The sequence below is a fragment of the Brachyistius frenatus genome, unplaced genomic scaffold (genome assembly GCF_029030835.1).
Source record: "Brachyistius frenatus isolate BFR_SWC_R1_liver_20210118 unplaced genomic scaffold, ASM2903083v1 Contig_1, whole genome shotgun sequence".
NCBI classification, from domain to species: Eukaryota; Metazoa; Chordata; class Actinopteri; family Embiotocidae; genus Brachyistius; species Brachyistius frenatus.
Genome location: NW_027210600.1, coordinates 7,204,326 through 7,226,815, shown reverse-complemented (window position 1 = coordinate 7,226,815; position 22,490 = coordinate 7,204,326). Strand labels below are relative to the sequence as shown.

The 22,490-nt window shown below is 42.4% G+C and overlaps 1 protein-coding gene across 2 annotated transcripts in view; it reads left to right on the top strand.

The window, feature by feature from the left end:
* The window catches only part of hip1 (huntingtin interacting protein 1), a 46,025-nt gene that overhangs the window by 7,228 nt on the left and 16,307 nt on the right, over positions 1 to 22,490 (top strand). Inside the window, exons 1-10 of one of the 2 annotated variants that reach the window (XM_069721191.1) lie at positions 723 to 1,209; positions 12,875 to 12,938; positions 13,736 to 13,878; positions 14,154 to 14,210; positions 16,235 to 16,315; positions 17,911 to 17,987; positions 19,007 to 19,068; positions 20,279 to 20,419; positions 22,045 to 22,102; positions 22,330 to 22,405. In XM_069721191.1, coding sequence (XP_069577292.1) covers positions 1,192 to 1,209; positions 12,875 to 12,938; positions 13,736 to 13,878; positions 14,154 to 14,210; positions 16,235 to 16,315; positions 17,911 to 17,987; positions 19,007 to 19,068; positions 20,279 to 20,419; positions 22,045 to 22,102; positions 22,330 to 22,405 — 777 coding nt within the window. In that variant the 5' untranslated portion in view covers positions 723 to 1,191. Of the gene's footprint in view, positions 1 to 722; positions 1,210 to 12,874; positions 12,939 to 13,735; positions 13,879 to 14,153; positions 14,211 to 16,234; positions 16,316 to 17,910; positions 17,988 to 19,006; positions 19,069 to 20,278; positions 20,420 to 22,044; positions 22,103 to 22,329; positions 22,406 to 22,490 lie in introns of those variants that run through there. The other variant, XM_069721099.1, reaches the window with a different exon arrangement.

Genomic DNA, 22,490 nt, shown 5'->3' with positions numbered 1-22,490 from the left:
CCACATGTCTTGTGTTCATAAGGCCTGCTGTCATATAATGCTCTCAGTTTATGCACCACAAACACAGAAAGACTTTAGCTGGCAGTCTCAGAGAAACCAGATGGGGGCATCAGTCAGCCAGAATTGCTTCCACAGTGGAAGCTCGGCTTTTTCCACCTTTGGAAAGTTGTTCTTTTCGAGGCACCGACATCACTGCAGCCAGAATAAATAATAAATCCTGGAGATGATCTTAAACTTAATCCTGTTAGAAACAAGTGTAAATATTGATCAAAGTATTGGTTGTCTTCTGTCATGCTTTCTCCTCTGTTTTCAGTGGTGTTTCTACAGCTGCTTCTTGTGGTTGTGGTTACATTTTGTGTACGTGCGTAATTTTTTTAATGTGGTGTTTGAAGAGATGCAGGCTTCCCACACCTTTGTTCTTGCAAAGGACCCTTTAATCAGGTGTTACTGACAGCACTCCCCCCTCCCCCTGAGGGAGACCCTGTTGGATGATTTTGAGTTTAGTTTTTTTTTTTTTAAAACCCCCTGCTGCAGGTGAGCTCAGGTAATCATTTGTAAAGACTCGATTGGAGCAACAGTGGGTGGAAGGTTTTTTTGTTTTCATTTCCTGGGTCTCCCTCCCTCCCTGCACACCCCCGCCCCCCCTTGCAGGACCCCCCCGGCGGTCCCCGGACCCCAGCTTGGGAACCACCGGGTTTTGAGCCATCCCACTCTGCAGGCTCCATGCTACTATTGTCTAAGAGGAGAGCGGGCTATTTGCAAAATAAAGGTAGCCTCCTGTCTTGGTGTTTAGGCGCTATGCGGGCTGATCTGTGAGAGCGGGGGGGGGTCTTGATGTGAAGCAGCGGTGAGATGAGCGCCTATTATCGGCGGTAGTCGTCAGTGGTTTCCCTCCCAGACAGGCCTCGTCTTCTCGGCGGTCGGATGCTGGAAGTCCTCGCCGACAAGGGAGCACGTCGGACTCGGAGAGAAAGGAGAAGGAAGCGAGGAAGGAAGGATAGAGGAGCGTTTTAATACCAAATCGGGACACATGTTGAGCTAGCAGCCCACTCCACCTCCCCCCTGCTTCTTCTCCTCCCAAATGCATGTGTTGCCTCAATCGCTTTCCCGTTACTAATTACTCCGCGTCAGGATAAAGCGGATCTCCTCTCCGGCTCCGAGGATCCTCGCTCACCGCTTTGGGGGACGATCATGGATCTGAGTAAAATTGTAAGTTTCTCAACACCGATTTGTTTTCTTTATTAATGATGAGAAAAAAAATCCCCGGCAGCAACAGATTTGCGTGTGTGTTTTTGGGTTGTTGTTTTTTTGGAGGTGGGGGTGGTGTCCAAGAAGTCCTGCTGCCGCTGCTGCACACACACACACCCGGGCTGCATGCATGCAAGCAAGCAGGGACTTGTCTGATATTATTGCAGCCAAATCTGGCCGTGAGAAGTTTAGGGTTTTGTTGTGGAAAAGACGGGCATGAAGGTCTTTGCATTCCTGTGTTTTCTCCTGTGGTTTTAAAGCTGGCGCACAGGGTCCTCGAAGGGGTCCCTGCTGAACGGAAGAACATTAAGACTTAGAAAATAAAACGTAAGACCCTGAGATCACTAGTTTGTGTTCACATAGACTGTGGACATTCAAAATTGTCTAACAAACCAACAGCAACTAAAACCATCTCATACTTTAGATGTTTCCTCTATTTTTTTTTTTTACATGGAGCAGTCTCCAGCTGCAGGTTGGTGGAAAAAGTCCTGCAAGCACAGTTTAAATGTGCTATGAATATCAATTACGTACTGAAGTTTGTTGGAGACCAAATTTAAGGCAGATCTGAGCATAGCTATGTTGATGTTGCATAAACTCAAGAGATGGGTGCCACCAGGTGCGAATTTAAAGTCAGCTGAGATTATATTTTGTTCAGTAAAAAAACAATGTGGACTTTATTCCAGATTTGGATGCTAAACAAAGTGTGTGTGTTTATGTGCCTGTGACTCGGGAGTGCTGTGAATGATGCGATGGAGGCCAACAGGCCGGCCAAGTGTCCAGAGTGGGCTGCCGGAGCAGGTGCACATAAGCCGGAGCAACAAGACCGGCCTTTCACTGCCAACATGGATGGATGGGTGTACTTTTAGTGGAGGTGTGGGGGAGGGTGTGTGATGAAAGCACAACCTAGAGTCCTCTTTCCAGTAATCCTCAACCAGGGGAGAGGAGTCTGTGGAGGAAATAGTTAAAGGAACAGCAGAAGAAATAGTGCAGGTAGATACGCAGGGCCTCATTTGATAACTGGAACAGGAAAATCACCCTCAGCTGCCCACGTGAAGTCAGTCGGGGCATGTAGTGCAGACGTGGCGTGGGTGTAGCGAAGCAATGTGGATCTCCATTCAGTTATCAGGTTATTTCAGACGAGCCTTTAGATGTTGGTAAGAAACTGTCCAGCACTGTGGATCCAACAAAACTCCTCAAGGCTGCCCTGTGTGGTTTATTGGCCTTCTCTCTCACACTGTGTTTTGGCTTTTTGGCATGTAGTGGTATGAAAACAAAATCCAGAGAGATGCAAGCATAAAACCGTATATTCCCACACTGCAGGAATGTGATCGAACACATGGAAGGTGTTTTGTATGGAGATGCATGATGTTGAAATGTTTAAACTGATATTTTGCTGCTGCAGACTTAGACTCCTGTTTTTTTTTTTTTTTTTTTTTTGCAGAACATCTATTTTCAGACATTTTATTGGCTAGTTTGCGGTGTAGAACAACATGCAGCAACAGTCTGTAGCCAGGTTTGGACCAGGGACATTACAATGCGATTACAAGGTGTGCATCTTTAGACCCGTTTGTCACATTGTTTTGTCATCTTGTTGCTTCAAGTGAAACCTTTTTTGTAAGCGTCAAAAATTGGAAATCTGCTTCCTGTAATTAACAGAAAAGTTAATAAATACATAATGTGTTAAATGTTGACTAATTAAAAAAAACCAGATGGTCTTCCACTGAAATAATAATTTGAAAACAAAATGGAAAATTTTTTTAATTTAAAAAAAATAATAATTTTAGTCTTTTTTGGTTTTACAGCAAAACCTGGTTCTATTTTTGTGTGCCAAAATACTCGAAAAATAATTTTGCCTGTTTGATGAACAGAAGAATCAATTTGAAGACATTCCTTTGTTCGTCGGGTAAACATGTCAGACATTTTACAACAACAGTTTCGGACTTGAGAAAATAATCGGCACATTAATTGATTGTGAAAATAGCTGTTAGTTTTGGCCTTAACACAAACTAGTTTTGTATTACACGACCCAAATTCCCCGTGTGAATACACGGGTCTGACCATGCTCTGTAAGGAATGATCTCCAGTTGTTTCATCTAACTGGGCGTAGATCGCAGGTTAATTCTGAAACTGTTGTAGCAGCCTTTAGCCAATCAGCATTGTCTTAATCTCGAGACTGTGCACCGATAGTATTATTGATTAAATAATGAGCAGACGCTTTGTCTTTGGTGACATAATCTGTGCCTAGATTTCAATGTGTGAATTAATCCCTGAAGTAGATTCTTGTTTTTGCCTTCAGGAAACATGGAAACACGCGCTCTTCTTGAACAAATCTAACAAATCGAGCTGGCACAGGCCTGTAAAACAGGCTGTGTTGCTTTAAAGAAACCCCCCAACATCAGTCTGTGTGCTGCAGGAGGTTTAGTGTTCAGTTGGTGTCAGATCCATCCATAAGCCATCATCAAGCTCTTCAGGAAAACACACACACACACACACACACACACACACACACACACACACACACACACACACACACACACACACACACACACACACACACACACACACACACACACACACACACACACACACACACACACACAGACAAACTCTGTGATGTGTAGGTGTTAGTAAGTCGGCCAAGGTCAGCTGCACAGATGCTTGTTTTATGATGCGTCTTCATGACATCACCAATCCTGCAGGAAGCTTCAGAGCTGAAGGTCCTTCACACAAGGCTGCAAAAGCAGTCCTGTTAGGAAAGGCTCATAAAGCTCTTACGGGGGTGGAGGTCTGAGAGCCCGGCCTTCTCTCTCTCTCTCTCTCTCTCTCTCTCTCTCTCTGTGTGTGTGTGTGTGTGTGTGTGTGTGTGTGTGTGTGTGTGTGTGTGTGTGTGTGTGTGTGTGTGTGTGTGTGTGTGTGTGTGTGTGTGTGTGTGTGTGCGAGTGCATGTCTTCAACCAGCTGCTGCCCTCCACCTCTGCCCGGAGCAACAGAAGCTCAGTGCTCTGAGGTCCCGCTCCCCCCCTCCACCATCCAAACATCCTGGAGCTCTATGTTTTGATGCTTTCTTAATGGGCTCTTAAGAGACACCATCATCCCACTGGGTTTATCTGCATCACCAAATGCCCTGTTATTAATGGGATAGGAGGTGCTCGGGGTGTTCTGTGGAAAACAAGCTTCCTGTTAACAGTCTCCGAGGCCTGTACAGGAGTGATAAGTCCTTTCAGTGATTAGGCTGATGCGTGGTTTCATCATGATGATAGAATTTGACCATTATGTTTGATAGTGGTGCAGATCAATATGGAAACTCCCTCAGTGCCTCCGATGAGGCCTGTATGACGTGACCTCTGCGAGTTCCCCCTCTCACAGTTGGGTCTCCGTATGTGTGTACATACAAGGACACATGAGAAATAGCCAACTGGAGACAGACTTTCTAGACTTTTCCACTACCTTCCTCTCCTCAGTGCAAGCCATGCGGCTTTTCCAGAGATGCGGAGCGACTGGTGAATGAGAGCGGATGTTTGTGTCCGAAGCGACACGTAACACGGTCCTTAAACAAGCAACACAGAAGGCTCTGTTCAGAGCAGCGACCTTTTGAATCGGGTGGAGTTGCACTTGGAAAAATATTTGGGCCCAAAACGCTTTTCCAGTTATTATCTGACGTTTGAATGCATTTATTAAAAGTGACATTTCATAGTGTTGTAGCCTGTGGTGGGAAGGAGGGTGTGTGTTTGTGTGTAATGCACCGCAGTAAGGCCTGCTTTCAGTTTCAATGGTTTATTTTTGGTTGTGCACGTCGAACCATGAGAGAAGTTGTATAACTTGCAAGGAAATTGTATTTTTAGTTGGTCAAAACTCCCTTCAGCAAAATAACAAGTACACAAGAAACACTGACTTTAAGGACCAGTCTGTTATTTGTGGACAATATAAACTGCAGTGTGTATTCAAAATAAATTGACATCATTTCATTTTCGAGTCCAAAACTTTTCAGTGAACCAGAGTTCACGCTCGCAACTCTTATCAGCATTGTTTCAGGGTGCAGTTGCTTTCATGGAAACGGCTCTGATAAAATGGCTGTATTCTACCTGCTTGGCACCAAACAGGAGACTGACACAGTTAGCAACTAGCTCGTGAACATGGTGGAGCTGGAAAGCAGCTCAGGAGCTGGTGGAGACCAGACAGTTTAAAGGAGAGTGAATATTGGACTTTCACTCATCAGCTGGGCTGAAACTGGACTTCAAAATGAATGTTGATATCTGCTGGACGTGTAAATAGGCAGGTGTTCGCTGACGGATATAATAATATATCCTTTTTTGTCTTTATATGAAGGAAGCAGAGAGTGACCGGTGATTCAGATCTCGTGTTCTGATTTTACTGTTTAGGTTCTTTATTTACATTTGAGTCACAGATTGTGCCTTTAACAATCAATACTCCTCAAAGCAGAGTCTTTCCTAAAATTAAAAAAAAAAAAAAAAAAAAACACCTGGAGGAGTCCAGCAGGAAATGTGAGCGGGGTAGTGTTTGGTCTCAGCCACTGCCTGTCTGGGTTGACTGAGCAAGGTTTGTAGCTGGAAGGAGGGGGTGGTGGAGCTGGATATTTTTCAGCAGGCAGGCAGGAAATGGGCAGTGCAGGGCGTGCCAAGACAGGAAGCCTGACTGAGTGCCTGCACCCCCCCCCCTTCTTCCCCTCCAGCACCTCCACCCCCAGAGCCACTGTGACCATGCCCTCCTCCGCCGCACCTCACCATTGCAGCACCGCTGCATTCACAGACTGCACGTTCCCTGTTTTCATCCCTTCACTGTTTAGCCGTCACTCCGTGCAGCACAGGAGCTGGACGAGTCTCGGCAGCAGCACCCGCCTCCGTGGTCTGGCATCTGAACCATCATTCATTTATACTCATATCTAAAGAAAACGTGTGAAAAGTGTCTTCTCTGTTGCTTGGAAATTGGAATTATTGATGAAAGATGGAGTCAGAGACAACACTTAAAGAGAAAAATGCTCAGTGCTTTTCTTGCCTCGTTTTGATAAGAAGGGTAGATCAAAGCAAGATTGAATTTGAATCATCGGGGCAAGTGTGTGGGGAAATGCACCGATACACATGTTAGTCAGTCTACATCATGTAGGATTAAATATCGACTTTGTCTGGAAAGTACTCATGCGTTTTGAGTTTCGTATAGATACTACACTGTGGGACAAAGTTCAAAATTAAGGTTGCAACCTCCATTTATTTACATAGTTGATCAGTCTGATCTTTGAGGATATTTTATCTGAGAAGTGCAAAAAAAAAAGGGAAATTCCAAGAACTGAGGATAAATAATGTGACTGACATGCTACAAAAACATCTGGGAAAACAGAACATACAATCCTTAAATATATTCATTATTAAACCGAATCTTAGTGGTAATTATATATTGGTGTCAAACTCATAATACATGTAATCTCACAGGATCTCTCTCAAACATTAGCCCCGATGAAGGTCTCGAGACCAAAGTCTTGACTTTCCTCAATAAGAAGTTTGAGATGAGCGTCAGATGGGATAATTTGACACATGTGAAGCTTAAAGAACTGCGAACTGTGTTATCATGAAGGTTCCCAGAACTGTCTTACTCTTTCTACACCTAAATGACTGAGGTCAGATAACCATAGTCTGTCACTAAGATTAATCGCTCTGCTTCTTCACTAAATCATCAGGGTGACTCGAGGACACGCCCTCAACCCATGAGAATTTAAAACCAACGAGAACATGTGTTTCCGAATGTACTCTGCCGCTTTTCATTTGGCCCTGCTGAGATTTTCCACTGTCATTTTCTCCTGATTGAACATCACCGGCTGCTGGTTGGTCTCATCACTAATGTTGACATGAAGTGGGCCACAGCAGAGGAGCTCCGGCTTCTCTCCCACCATCATGAAGTGACCGCGATATGATGACATATCTTTAGGACTAACATGGAAATCAAATTGGATGGGGTAGTGAGTCCATGGCTGAATTTAGCAAGCTGAAGATGCTTCCTCTTTCTCTCTCTCTCTCTCTCTGAGTGCTGTGTGCTGGCCGTTCAGTGGACACCGCCAAGCTACGATCAGCATATCAATGCCGGGCTTTCTACAGAGGGGCTGATTGGAGCTTGCCAGGCCCGACTTAACATGCTTTCAACACTGTATCAATAACACTTTGTTCAAAAGGAAAGCGGTGGAAAAAAAAGATGTTTTTGTAGATACCAAGAAGTAAAAAAAAAAGGATTTTTTGTGTTGGCGAGTAATTGATTGAATCCTTATTAGAAGTGTTTAGTACAGGGGTTATAAAGGAAGAGCAAAGGAAGGGAGTTGAGTTCAGCCCCCTGTGGACGCAGTGACGTGGGTTTCTGTCCACGTTAACCAATCAGTGGAGGACTCCCTGGGCGCTGATCTTTGCTCTTGATCCCCATAATCGCTGGCTTCTCACCTCTGATTTAATTTCTCATTTTTGACTTTGTCAGCTGGTCTGCGTAGCTGCACAGCGAGGAGCTAATAGGCCATTGATTTATTGATGCCAGCAAGCCGCCTCGGCCAATGCCAGGAGTCCAAGGCAGCTGGCACTCTCATTCAACCCAAACACAAAGTACAAAGTCTCACTGTGGGCTAATTGGGTCATCCTCATGTGGGAACCAGTCGCACTGGCGTTTGCTCAATCATCACTTGATTTTGTGTGTGGGTGTGGGTGTGTGTGTGTGTGTGTGACAGACAGAGAGAAGGAGGAAGCAAAGTGAACTGAATCAATACGACATAAAAAAAAAAATAAAAAAAAATCTATGTGATCTAAATGCGCCATAACATCCAACACCAGCTGATGTTACAACTAAAAGGGTTGTTTCCTTAAGCCTGCCGGGTCATCTTGACTGCATTGACCCCTGTACAGATGACATCATGACCCAAAGTCCCTGTTTGTTGTTTTGACAAATTAACAACCAGTGACAGGAAGTGACACGAAAGTCACTTCCCTCATAGCTAATGTGAGACAGATGTGGCCACAGGGGAACCAAAATGTTTTGGCTAATCTATATTCTTGAGTTAGATTTGAGCTCTCTGATTAAAAAAAAAAAGTAAAAACACAGCACTTGTACTCGTACAGCCTTGGAGGTGAAAATAATGCTGGTTTGTTGCATTCAAACTCTGGACTTGATTAGTGTGGTGTGAACAAAAGCAATTAAATGTGAATAAGTGCACTGCAGTAAATGTCTCCTCTACACCAGCACCCATCTGTTTATACAAAATAGTACCAGTGAGAATGAAATTTTATAGCAGGAACTAGCTCCATAATAAGCAGTATATGTAATAATAAAAAAATTAAAAAAATTAATGCTCAGAAAACAAAATGAACCGAGGGCCAAACACATTGTTGAATGTTGATAGTTTAAAGTTGGCCTTGGAAATTTAAGCGATTAAGTCAGACTTCAGGGTCTGCTTTTTGGCTGGTTATGTAGCTGTCAACCACATTTCATGATCCAACTTGAACACTTTGGTCTCGTTATGATGTAAATTAAATTCAGTTGAATTCAAATGACTTCATTTTTCATTCCGAGGGCAATTACAGACTAATCTGTTCACACTCATTTATAACGAAATATGATAATGATATGTTAACAGTAGTGACCAGTTGGTTGCCGGCCAACAAAGTCCAGAACCACAAAGGGGAAAAAAAAATGTCAAAAACTGCTAAGAGTGCTTTTATCAAGCATTTGCATAGTTTGCACGCATACGATCTGAATCACAGTCCTATTGGTATTATCTTAAAGTGCTGATAGATATTGATTGGTTTTCTGAAAGACTGCAGATTTAACCACATTCTGAGTTGAGCTCTCTTCTGCACAGCTTGAACAGGTCAGCGTGAGCCCCACTGTGTTTGACCTTTACAGTACCGACACACACACACACACACACACACACACACACACACACACACACTGAGCTAGTGTCTTGGCTTAGGTTGTGGTGCTGATGCGACAGGAAATGTGTTAGACTTGTAGCTCCAGTGCTCGTGTTTAATGAACATCATCCGCGCCAGTCATTGTCTTTACGACGCATTTAAACATCGTCAGGATCACGATCTGAGCGCAGACAGTGGACGATGGGAAATTTATAGTCTGGTGTGTGTGTGTGTGTGTGTGTGTGTGTGTGTGTGTGTGTGTGTGTGTGTGTGTGTGTGTGTGTGTGTGTGTGTGTGAGAGAGAGAAACAGCTGCCTGCTCCTGAATTCTTTCTGTCCTCACACTCCCTCTGCTTCAGCGAACGACTCCTGTGACTTAACCTGAATTTAACTCATAAAATCGATTTTTGTGAACACCAACCTCGTGTTTGCCTCGACGTGCTCGAGCTTGTGATGGACTGTCATTCAGAGCGAACGTCGCGTGGAGGACGCAGTCTATTGTCTGCTGTTGTTTGGACAAAGCAGGAGCTGAATTATGAACCAGATTGTTTGTGTCTAATCCCAACCTAGTTTTTCTGTTTCAGGCTGCGTATTTCATGGGATTATTATGGTCATAAGAGAAAATACTTTCTGGACCGAGTTTCCAGACATTTCCTTTTCACTGACACCCGGTAGCAGATTTGTTTGTTTCTGCAACGTTACCGAAGGTTACAGTCGCTCCGGTGCCTTCTCTTCTTCACCCCCGCCTCGTTCCCGTCCCGTTCCTCCTCCAGCGACTCCTCACGGTGAGCTTCCAGTCCGAACAGCTCACATACTGGAAGAGGAGGAGCCGACCCGGGACATCTGTGGGAAATGAGATTATGAAACGGGCCTCCCTGGCCGCCAACGCTCGCACTTTATGACACCGCGCTAACAATGGCGGCAGGTTATACGTTTGGCGGTATTCGATGAACACTGTGTGAGTCGGCGGTTGAACTGTATTATTGTCTTGGTTTGGATTTCCTCTCCAGTGTGTGTGTGATGTGATATTTCAGCCAGCTGCTGCTCCAGAACACCTTGTTTTGAAAACCATCTGAAACGGCTTAAACTCTCAGACGCCGAAGGCCTGGAATTTATAGCAGGAACATTTCGTGGGCTTGTCTTCATATTCATTTCATCTCGCAGCTTTTCCTGTTTGGTTGGACGAACATAGGCTAACTTTAAAGGGACATAAAGAAAACCTTTCACACATGAACTATGTCGGGCTGCGTGGCTCTATAGACGTCGATGTCAACAATTTGGTCCAGACCGAAATATCTCGGTACTTTTGTACCGATGTTCATGGTCCCCAGAGGATTGATGGCTGGTGGACCTGCGACATTTAACCTTGTACCAAGCTTGAGTGTGTTGTTTTCAGTGACGGCTATTCGATGGCGTTCCATTAGATGTCCAGATATCACTGTTCCCCAGAGGATGGGGGCTGAGAGGCCAGCAGCTCACGGCTAAATTAGCTGCTGGAAGCGTGAATCTCTGACCAAACTGTTGGCGGTCAAGTTGCTTTGTGGGTCTGGTCGTTCCCAGGTCATCTTGTTATGAACTGCCCTTTGTTCTAGCGCCATGCTAAATGACAATAACAGGGCAAACGGTAGTGGATCAAAACGAGATTTCTAAGTTTTATGTGCCCTGACTCGACCGTTTCATTTCTTTTTATTGGCTCTGTTGCATGAGCATTTGCACTTAACATTTTTTTAAATTAATTTTAACCGTGAACATTTTATTTCTTCACTTTGAAGGAAAAAAGGTGACAGAGCGTTGAACCGGTGCGCTACATAGCATGCTAACATGCTAAGCTAAATAGTGGACATGATATTATACATGATACTATACATGATATTATACATTATATTATACATGATACTATACATGATATTATACATTATATTATACATGATATTATACATGATAATACATGATACTAAACATGATATTATACCTGATGTTATACATGAAACTATACCTGATATTATACATTATATTATGCATGATATTATACATGATAATATACCTGATATTATACACGATATTATACACGATATTATGCATGATATTATACATGATATTATGCATGATATTATACATGATATTATGCATGATATTATACATATGCATGATATTATACATATTATACATGATATTATGCATGATATTATACATATACACGATATTATACATGATATTATACATGATATTATACACAATATTATGCATGATATTATACATGATATTATACACGATATTATACATGATATTATACACGATATTATGTATGATATTATACATGATATTATACATATGCATGATATTATACATATTATACACGATATTATACATGATATTATACATATACACGATATTATACATGATATTATACACAATATTATGCATGATATTATACACGATATTATACATGATATTATACACGATATTATGCATGATATTATACATGATATTATACATATGCATGATATTATACATGATATTATACATGATATTATACATATGCATGATATTATACATGATATTATGCCACAAAGCTGCTAGCATGGCTGTAGAGTCAGCTTGTTTTGTGATAAACATATTTTTCAGAAAATTTTCCTCCAGACAGCAGTTTAGTTTTGTCAAAGAAGAAACAAATAGACTCGGGGTTTCAACTGACAATTGTCACTATTTCCTGCTAAGGTGGATCATTATCAAAACTGCCAAATTTGCAGCAGCTAACACAACAAAACGGCAAGTGGATGCATTTCAGCGTATTACTATCAAACACGACTGCGGCATCTTTGTGATAGTCTCGATTGATCTGAAGCACAGCATTGTGAATCCTCAACAGTGACTAAGATTTGAGTTTAATTCAAAAGTCAAGAGACTTTTCTTGTGAGTTTGTTTTGTGCTGGTTGGCAGATGCTTGAATTTGAGCTGAAGTTGGAAGGAGTTCAGTCTCAGCTGGCTAACATTCCTCCGAGGGTTTCAGGGCACAGACAGAGACTTCTCGGCTCATCCACATGCGTGTAGATGTTGGTGCCATCTCATTTAAGTCTGTCTGCTCACAGTCCTGATGTCAACTGTGTTTACTGAAGAGCTGCTCCCTGGAAATATGAAAGCAGGCGTCTTGCCTCCAAATGGCTCCGGTCTATTTGTTTACGTGACGACTTTCTGTCCACGCTCTCCATATAGCAGCAATTGATTGTTTCTGTTCTTTTTTTTTAAATTATATTATGATCCCATACCAGTGATTTAGCCTGAAACGGGACGTTTTCTTCGTGGGAACGTAGGAAGAGAAATCCCCCTCATATTTGTTCTTTCTTCATACTTCAAGGTATTGACTGTGCTCTGCAGCTGAGACATGGAAAGAGAGGTGTGTGATGGCACACGTGTCGTTTGATGAGACTGTTGTTTGCCTGCGAGGCTGCGGAGCGCTTCAAAAGCAGCGAGGAGCTCAGGCCTCTCAGCTGCTGCCTTGAATACTAACTCTGCAGAAAATAGGTCAATCACCCATTTCTAAAAAACCTCACTGCCTCCTGTTCCCCAGGTGGTTGGAAAATGAAAAAGCAACTGTCTGAAAGGTGGAAGGAAGTCAAGTTTTAAAATGTGACACGACACTTTCTATTGAGAGTAAAAAGCTGTGTGCTGATTTGTGTTCTCTGTTTCTCGCCCCTCTGCCCCTCTGCCCTTCCTTTCCTCCTTTTCACAGGCTGTCAGCATCAATAAGGCCATCAACACACAGGAGGTCGCGGTCAAAGAGAAGCATGCCAGGAATATCCTCATATTGTCTCTGTGTGTGTTGATTTCGATTACCATGTGTGCGGAGCTGTTCCTCCGTGGCTCGAGGGTTATGTTAGTGCAAGATCAAAACAGCAAACTTAGTGTGACCCCATCTTCTGCACGTGGCCCTGCTGCGCAGCTAATTTAGTCATATGTGAAATCACGCACAAAGCTACACAGACAGTGAAGAGTATTCTACCATCTTTGTTTCATCGAACACACTAAAAAGTACAAAACAGGCCTTGTTTTTTGTGTTTTCAAAAAAGAGAGTTTGGAAATTATTACTATTCATTTGGATTATTAAAAACACCCAGTCTGGCTCTTGGCAATACATATGCTGTACAGACACTTTTTTTTTTATTTCAAAAGAATTAACTCTTCCACTTTATCAGCACCTCATATCTGTTCTTTCTTGTCTGGTCAATTACCTAAATCGTTGTCTGAGCTGTCAACATTGTAAGATGACCTAATTTAAACTGTAAGTTTCTTGTTGCAGCAAGAGATACAACAAATCAGATTCAAGTTTTAGTAAAAATAGTTAGTTTTCTGTATTATGTTTGGTATAGATTAGTAAAAAAATCTTTTTTAAGAAAGGATAATTCTGAAGTATGTCAGAGAGAAATAAAAGTGGATGACCACTCTGAGTTTACAGAGAAATCAAAAGAAGAAAGTAAAGAGATGTCAAAGAAAACAGTGTTGATCATATGTAACGTTAGCTGGAGCCCGGGCGACGCCACACAAATAAATGCCCTGCACTGTAACCATAGCGATCCTTGACTGTCCCTGTCACCCTGCATCTTGGGGACCCATCATGAGAAAGGTGCCCACACTTTCTGGGCCGCCGTCAACCGGCTTCCTCTCTCTAGCAACGCGGTGCTCTGCTGGAAGTTCTGCCACGTCTTCCACAAGCTGCTGCGAGACGGACACCCAAACGTACGTAAACACAACATAACCTCTTCCACTCGTATATCCGAGAACAGATCGGTGGCTTTTTCTCTGTCTGGTAATTGTTTGGAAAACTGATTTACTTTTAGATGTCGAGAATGAGCCTGTGTTTCATGTCCTCACATTCACCCACAGACAACCAAGCACTCCACACTTCCAGTTTAATTTATCTATATCTGATTACATGTACCTGATTGTTATATTAACACGTTTCCCCCGTTGGGTCTCGTCTCTTCTGTCTGTTTCCACTGTTGAACCTCCAGGTGATAAAGGACTCCATGAGGAACAAGTCGGATTTAACCGATATGAGCAGGATGTGGGTAAGGAAGGACATCGAGATTATTATATTGTGTTGTGTGTCAGAGTGCATCATTCAGTCACAGGTCTAAGGAATATGACCATACACCATATTTACTCTTCTTTACTGATGACTCCTGTTATTTTGTTCATATTTAATGTAAAGGCAGTTGAATAAAAGTTCGTCAATCAGGAAAAAAAAAAATAGAATTTGGTCCAGGCAAATATTTAGCAGTGAGTGCGTTTTCATACTTAGAGCTGCATTTACTGCATTTTATCAGCTCAAAGAGAGCAAGTCAAGAACAGTTTTGCAAACATTTCAGTAACAGTAAATAATAATAATGTTGAAATGATATTAATCCTGTTTTGTCAGCATATCATTTTCTATTACAAAACCACAACTTCTATTACAAAAGAGGAGTGTAACTATTTTATTACCCTGCTCCCTTTGATTCTGTCTGAGAGGGTTGTGACAGCAGAGTGAAAACTCTCTCTGGCCTCACGATCGGAGTGTGTGCAGAAGTGCGACGTAGACGAGTTCAGTGCCGGAATGAAGTCGATGAATGTTCAAAGTGGACTGACTGCACTGAATGAGCCAGCGGAGCTCCACTCACTGGTAACGCTCACAGGAAGTGACCTCCTCATTAGAAGATTTATTTAAAGACAGAGAAAGCCACAGAAACAATCTGATAACTCGGTCGTAAATAAGGCAGCTGAGCTATTAATCTTGCGCCCAGTGCTCGGATAGTCCGCTTCTTACTGAAGTGCAGTTAACAGCGTGAACTCACGACAGACTGAATGAGCTACTGAACTGAGGACAGTCTGAGTCAGTGATGAACGACGGGCCGTGGGAAGTGATGAGTTCACTTACCTACCGCTTTACCTACCGAAGGGCCGTCGAATTGTGATGTAAAAGCCCCAAAAAAGACATGAACGAACGACATCGTCAGAGGCAACGAGTTCTTTGAACTGAACTGGGGAAAAAAAGGGCTTTGAATCAGTAGTGATTACAGCTACACTGAAAAGTAAAGAGAACTGTAATTGAGGAAACTTGTTGTTGATGGGCATTGAGAGTTCAGTCACCAACTGTCCTCCTTGTCTCATTATAACAGATTAGAGTCGGATTTTGTACTCAGCCTGCTGCCATCACAGTGAAATAACAGATATCGCGAGCTGTGATGGACAAAAGCGATGAAGAACAAGCCAAATGGAATTATAAGAGCTCACAATACATCACAGTGAAACTTCAGAAGCTAGTGGGAAGCTACTGCTCTCACCTGTTGAGATTTTACTAGCTGGCAGAGCTATTATTGGAGAAATGCTCTCTGTATAGTGCCTTCATAGAATGGCTTCAGACACCTTTGATGAAATCTTTGGAGTTTATTGTGTAAACTTGTGTGGACTGCAATGACTAAGCCACAAGATGTGACGAGTCACTTCTCAGTTATGTCTTAAGTAACAGCGACTTGGGTGGAGGCCTGGATATTCTTCTTGCGCTGTTTTTTTTGCTGATGTCACAAGGCAGGAGGATGGAGGAAGTTTGGTCGCTGTGACCAGGGTTGTGGCCTCACTTTCCTGTTGTGTCATTACCTCCCACACTGGGGGATGGGGGAGTGGGGGGGAGGAAGTGAGAAGCAATTGGACAAATAGCTACAGCTATTGGATTTTTTTTTTCCCCTCCCTACCGCAGCAGGAACATTTTCACAGAGACTGAAGTGACGTACTTTAAAATTCAATTCATTTATGGTGTGTTTTTTTTTTTTTTGTTTTAATTTTTTTTTAGTAAAGACTGTCAAACTGTGCTCTAAGATGAGAGAGTATTGGCTGCTTTGGTTCAGTTAACCTCTGCTGTGTATGACGATGGCCTTGTGCACCCCCTGGTTTGTTGTTTACACAATGAATTTCCTCTAAAATGATTTGCGTCCTCCATGTTGTTTAACCAGAAAACACTCCCGTCCTCCATCAGGAAAAAAAAAAAAAAAAAATTATGTTGTAGCTTTGATCACGTCTCTCCTTGATGTCCCTCTCTCTTCTGTTTCTCCCTCAGGGTCACCTCAGTGAAGGCTATGGGAAGCTGTGCAGCATCTACCTCAAACTGCTCATCACCAAAATGGAGTTTCACGTCAAAGTGAGTTGGCCTGGCCTATAAAACACAGATCAGACTCCCTCGTCACTCACTATCTTTGTCTCAGACTCTCCTTTTAGTGCCAGTGTGTCTCTGTGGGAGGTGGGGGAGGGGGGTGGCTTCATAGAAAATGCCAGCTTTTACGCTAATAGCCTCTCAAGAATCTGTAATGTAGTCTTTTTATGAGACAGCCGAGCAGAGCGGGGGAGCGACCAAAAGGCAGCTCTGATGCTATCACAGGAAAATGTGGTTAATTGTTGATCTGCTGAAGGCTTCGGAGTTCATTCATACCCAAAACTGAGGCGAGTCTGAGAGGGTGGCTTCAACAAGATGAGAACCAAAGGAGTCATGTCGCTCCTGCTTTAGTTAAATTATGACGTTATGTGCTTATGTTCCACCATGTAGGTTGCTCAATAAGCTTCATGTGTTGACGTCACACAAGATAAAGGTCAATTAATCATCAATCAGCTCCTGTGGAGACAGATTCATATTAACTTTTAACCTGCAAACCAGCTGAATGGAATTACTGCTTCAGTAACACTTCTTTTGCATGCATATTCCAGTAGAATAAAAGGGTGTTATGTCTTATTTCTGCATTATTTTTTTTAAAACAAAATCAGGATACATGTGTGTAAAATATTCCAGATAAAGACATCTGCATTGTGTTTTTGCTTCTTACACCTGCTCACCGTGAAGATATGGCTTTACTTTTGGGTAGTTATCGGTCCAAGCAGCAGACAAACACGTTCGTAATCATTTGTGCAGGTTTCCGTGCTGCAGTTTTATGTAAATTCAGCGTGACAGGCATCCAGTCTACCGCTGGCTTGATACAGAGCCGGGGTTTTGTTTTGATTTGATTCAGCTGGTCAGACTACCAGGGGCACCACGTCTGAGAGCAGTCTAACGTTACATTTACCGTAGGGGTTCACAGGGATTCATGTCTCATACCTGCAGGTCAGCAGCAGAGCAAGAAGCATTCAGATCCTTTACAAAATGCTGCTTAAATCAGTATTTTTATATTATCAATGGATCACATGACTCTTATGTCGCTCACCTGACTGTTAGCGACTGTTGCAGCTTCTTCAGATCGTTGCTCTCGCTGTGTTTTTGGCTACAGAACGAGCTGCTATTGTCTATGATGCATTAATAGTTGATTTATGAATTATTTTTAAAACTCCACCTTTTAGGATATGACATATTACAATATCACATAATTAATTACTTTGTAATTTAGTATATTCATTTATGCTTGACACTCCGCCACAATTGTCTGCTTAAAAATGAAGATAATAAACTAATCCATTTAATGTAAAAGTCTTGAAGTGAAAATTGAAAGTAAAAGTAGGAAAGTAGAAGTACAAAAGAATAGGAAATACTTGTGTATAGTTCCTTAAATTGGCTCTTAAGTGCAGCACTTGACTTTCTGTACTTTGTTACTTCTTCCTCTTTTATCCACCGTGTTTATTCATATTCATTAATGGTTATAATAACATCTGATTCTGCCAGTAAAATGTCACGATCTCGCATGAGATGGACATCAGGACGCCTGAACTTTGCAGTTCGAGTTTAAAGCGTTGTCCTGTCGTCTTCTGTTTCAGAACCCTCGTTTCCCTGGCAACCTTCAGATGTCAAACAGACAGCTCGACGAGGCGGGAGAGAACGACGTGAACAACTTGTGAGTGTGGTGCGCTGCTGCTTCGGCTGATGTTGTTGTTGTTGTTGTTACCGCTGAGCTGGCCGAGCTCCAGGATCATCATATTAATGAGCTTCACTGTTATTTCTCAGCTGTCTGGACAAAAGTGTGAAATGAAGTGAAACACTTCAATCATGACCTGACAGTCAAACACCAAGAAGCGAAATGAAGCTACTTATATTGTCAGCAGGGTAACAGGTGGAAAATTTAAATGATAATGGTCATTGCAACATAAAAACTAAAGGGCTGGTGGAAATCCTCCTCCTCACAGTTCAGTTCTTTGACATGAGCTAAACAGGATATCTGATTTAATACTGCTGTGTTAAATGTTTGTTTGTTTTTTTGGTCTGTATTTCCATCATCTGCAACTGGAAAATCATAACACTGAGGAAGAATACCTGAAAAGACTGAAAAGCTCTTTTAACCTGTTTGTTTGATTCGATGGTGGATTTATAAAATGAGAGAAAAGAGTTACATCAAAGTGAGACTTAGTCACACTCCTCGATCTTACTCCTGTGATACAGTGAAAATGGACCTGTCAAGTCTGATTTATTTATGTATAATATTGAAACACAACAGAGGTTGGCCATATACTACTACATATAACAGAATAAAAAGTCATTTTGACTTGATTGTCAGAAGAAATAAGCATTAAAACCAAATAAATAAAATAAATGAAGCGAGATTAAGCCAATGTAAAGCACAAAAAAATGTTGGAGCAGTAAATAATAAAGTAAATGGTGGTTAATGAGTAAAAGCAAGTGAAAAAATATTTTAAACGGTTTTTGAACAATGTGTAGAGGATGATGACCTGATATGTAAGGAGGAGGTTAGGAACTGCAATACAGAAACCCTGGTCGGCCCCGTAGTCAGTTTGGATCTGGGAACAACAAGGAGCAACAGGTTGGACAGATAGCCTGAGCTGCTCCATTTAAACACCTGTATACGAGCAATAAACTGTTGGTGTGTGTCGTCATGGTAATCTCTCTCTTCTCTTTTAGCTTCCAGCTGACGGTAGAGATGTTTGACTACCTGGAGTGTGAGCTCAACCTCTTCCTGGGTGGTAAGTTCCTCTGGTCGCACAGATTAAGACAGAGAAGTTCACACTTTAGCAGACATGAAGACACAGTCTGACTGATAGGTGCACTGTGTACAATGGTGCATGGAAACAGACAGATGTAGACGGCTGATACCAAGCGTATCATCACAGCTTCACCTCGTCTGACTCAGTCGAGGCTGAGTGATTACGTGCTGTACCATGGCCCTGTTGTTTTCTGCGTGAGTCATCATCGGTTAATGTTTCTTAAAGTATAAGACCGGGCTAAAAATAGACGGCTGGGGTGAGACTAGGAGCGCAGTAGAAATGCTAGAAAAGCTGTGTGCTTCCATTCATGAATGATCAGCAGGAAATTACATTCTGGTCTGTATTTATCATCCCCTTCACTCTGCGTCATGGTGATGATGTTATCTCCTCCTCCTCCTGTCTCTAGAGAAATGGAGATATCTGCCAAATCTCTCTCATACCTTGTGGTAGTTTGATGCTGTCCGTGTTCAGATACACCATTTTATGTACAAAACATACCCGCCACACATTAGAGTAGTTGGCTCAGTACGTTACACCCAAATCTCAAAGCGTGTGCCAGCTTCCTCCTCTGGTCTGGTGTATTTTAAAAGCATCACGTCATCTGGAGGTAATGAGGCCAGGCCTGAGGTGTCTGTGTGTGTCTGTGTGTGTGTGTCTATGATGTGTGTGTGTGTTTCGTAGCTATGCAGGAAACCCCGCCTCTGCACTGCACAGCGGCTCTCGAGGCCGGACTTTGGGGCAGGGCGGCTGGGAAATGAAAGATGGAGTCAGACAGTCCTGTCAGTGTTCAAGTTGCTGCTCTGCTTAAAACCTCTTTCCTGTCTTGTTTTTGAAAGCGAGTGAGCTGCGTGTTGCTCTCAGACACTTTTCTTATTTAATATTGGCAGAGAAATGAATAGAGGGTGCGGCAGCCCAAATTGATTGAGTCCATCCATCCATCCATCATCTTCCGCTGATCCGAGGTCGGGTCGCGGTGTTGATTGAGTTCTGAAAAATGAATGATTGATGAACCTTTTGTGCGACCTGTCTCTGTCTTTACATGAATGATCACTGATGCGTGTGTGTGTGTGTGTGTGTGTGTGTGTGTGTGTGTGTGTGTGTGTGTGTGTGTGTGTGTGTGTGTGTGTGTGTGTGTGTGTGTGTGTATGACACGTATTGATCAGGTGTGTGTCTCCCTCTCTGCTTACAGTCTTCAGCTCTCTGGACATGTCTCGGTCGGTGTCGGTGACGGCGGCGGGTCAGTGTCGTCTAGCCCCTCTCATCCAAGTCATCCTGGACAGCAGCCACCTGTATGACTACACCGTGAAGCTGCTGTTCAAGCTGCACTCCTGTGAGTCACTCGACTCTGCCGGTCAAACTTCACAAACACAGGCTCAGTAACAGCAGCACTCGGTGACGGGCGCTCAGTATGTTTGATCCAAATACTAATATTCAACATTTTTTTTATGTTTCTTTAGTGACTGAAAACCTCCAGTCTTTGTGATTTAAATTTATTGACTCCATAGATAGTTTACATATAACGCCATGCAGATAGTCACTGTTTATGGACTTTATTTAAATCAGTTGAGCTGTCACAGTAAAACCAACTTGCTAACAGGTGTGGATTTGAGTTTAACCCTTGTTTGGCTGCCAGAACTGCAACAAAAAGTCCTCATGGTCAATAAATACAATCAATTCTTTTCTAGGATATTTTTTGGCATTTGCCTTCATTGGATAGAAGCAGTTGTATAAAGACAGGAAACTTGGCGCAATAGAGCTGAGAAATGACAAACTGGGGATCACTGTTGGTACGCACGCTAACCTCTGGGCCATCGAGTTGCATTACGTTTTTCTTCTTGCAGGTTTGCTCGTGAGGGTTGTAAGTCGGATTCACAAAACTCCGTTCACACATCATTAGCATAAGCATTGCTTTTAAATTGCTACAAAAGACTTTCTGTCCCACTCTGTTTGTTGACAAGTTTCAAGCACAAAATTGTCACCGAAGACTAAAACGGACAGAATTTCAAACCACCTTAGACCACGCAAAGTGAATTATTGCTCAGAAACATTTCTCCAAACCATTGTCTGTGAACACAGTTTGTTGCTTCATCCACAGCATTGATTAATCTACTGATTATTTAGCCGATTGAATATTTAAACTACGAAAGGTAAGAATGCTCATCACAGCTTTCCAAAAGCTCTAAATTATGTCCTTAAATCTGCTTCTTTCATTTGAGCAAAGAATTAAAACGCAAGAATATATTTCATTCACAATTAGAGATGATGAACCGAGCAGATAAAGTTCATCTTTAAGAAGCTTCAACAAGCAAAGACTTGGCACTATGGTTGGAAAAAAAATTACAGAAACAGTTACATAAAAGTTTTACAAGAAGGTTGCTATTTGTGTATTTATTTTTAATCTTTTTACATTTTTGATTGGCTAATCATTTGAACTTTAGTCAGAAGCTGTATTACAGAACCTGAAACAATTACTGTAGAAAATGTTAATATAGTTGTCAATGACATGTCGCCCGAGAACAGAGGTTAGATAGGCTAGCATATGCATATACAATACAATAACTCTGGAGTCCTTGTGAATGTTAACTGAGAATCAGGTGATTGTGAAAGTCTCTTAAATCGATGGTACAATGTCCTCAGCTGCATTAAATTTAGCTGTTGCGTTTCTAGGTTTAACTTTAGCTCTTAAACGTTCTGCAACGCAGACATAATGCGAGTGAATGATTCAAAATCTGTGACACTTTTCTTCAAAAAGACTGAAAGATGACGTCCTCTTTTTTTGAGTTAAAAAATCTCAAAGCCTCTCTGGATGAATTTGAATGTATATATATATATATAATATTCTTCATCAAATCCCATCACACGCGTGTGCATTCAGACATGCATTTGTGCTGCATCTATATACATAGCTCCTGAGGTCTGACCGGTCTGATGTGTTTGTGTTACGTGTGCTTGCAGGCCTTCCAGCTGACACTCTCCAGGGACACAGAGATCGCTTCCAGGAACAATTTAAGAAGTATGAAGTTCACTCGCATTCGCACACACAAGCAGAAAAGCAGTCGGTCACAGTCTCTCTGTGCTGTCCGGCTGAGTGTGACGCACATGACTGAGCTCTTCGCACTGTGCTGAATGAATTTTCAGTGTTAACCCTTTCTGCTCCGTCTGGCCTCTCCACTCTGATTTCCTGTCTGCTCCTCTTTTTCACCTCCCGTGTGCTCACATGTCCTCTTCTCTCGCTTCCAGGCTGAAGAGTCTGTTCTACCGCTCCAGTAACTTGCAGTATTTCAAGAGGCTGATTCAGATCCCACAGTTGCCTGAGGTGAGGACCATCCCCTTTCATTTTTACATTTTCAATGTTTTCGCCACACCGAAGCTGCAGGTTGACCCATGACGCTTGTTTCAGG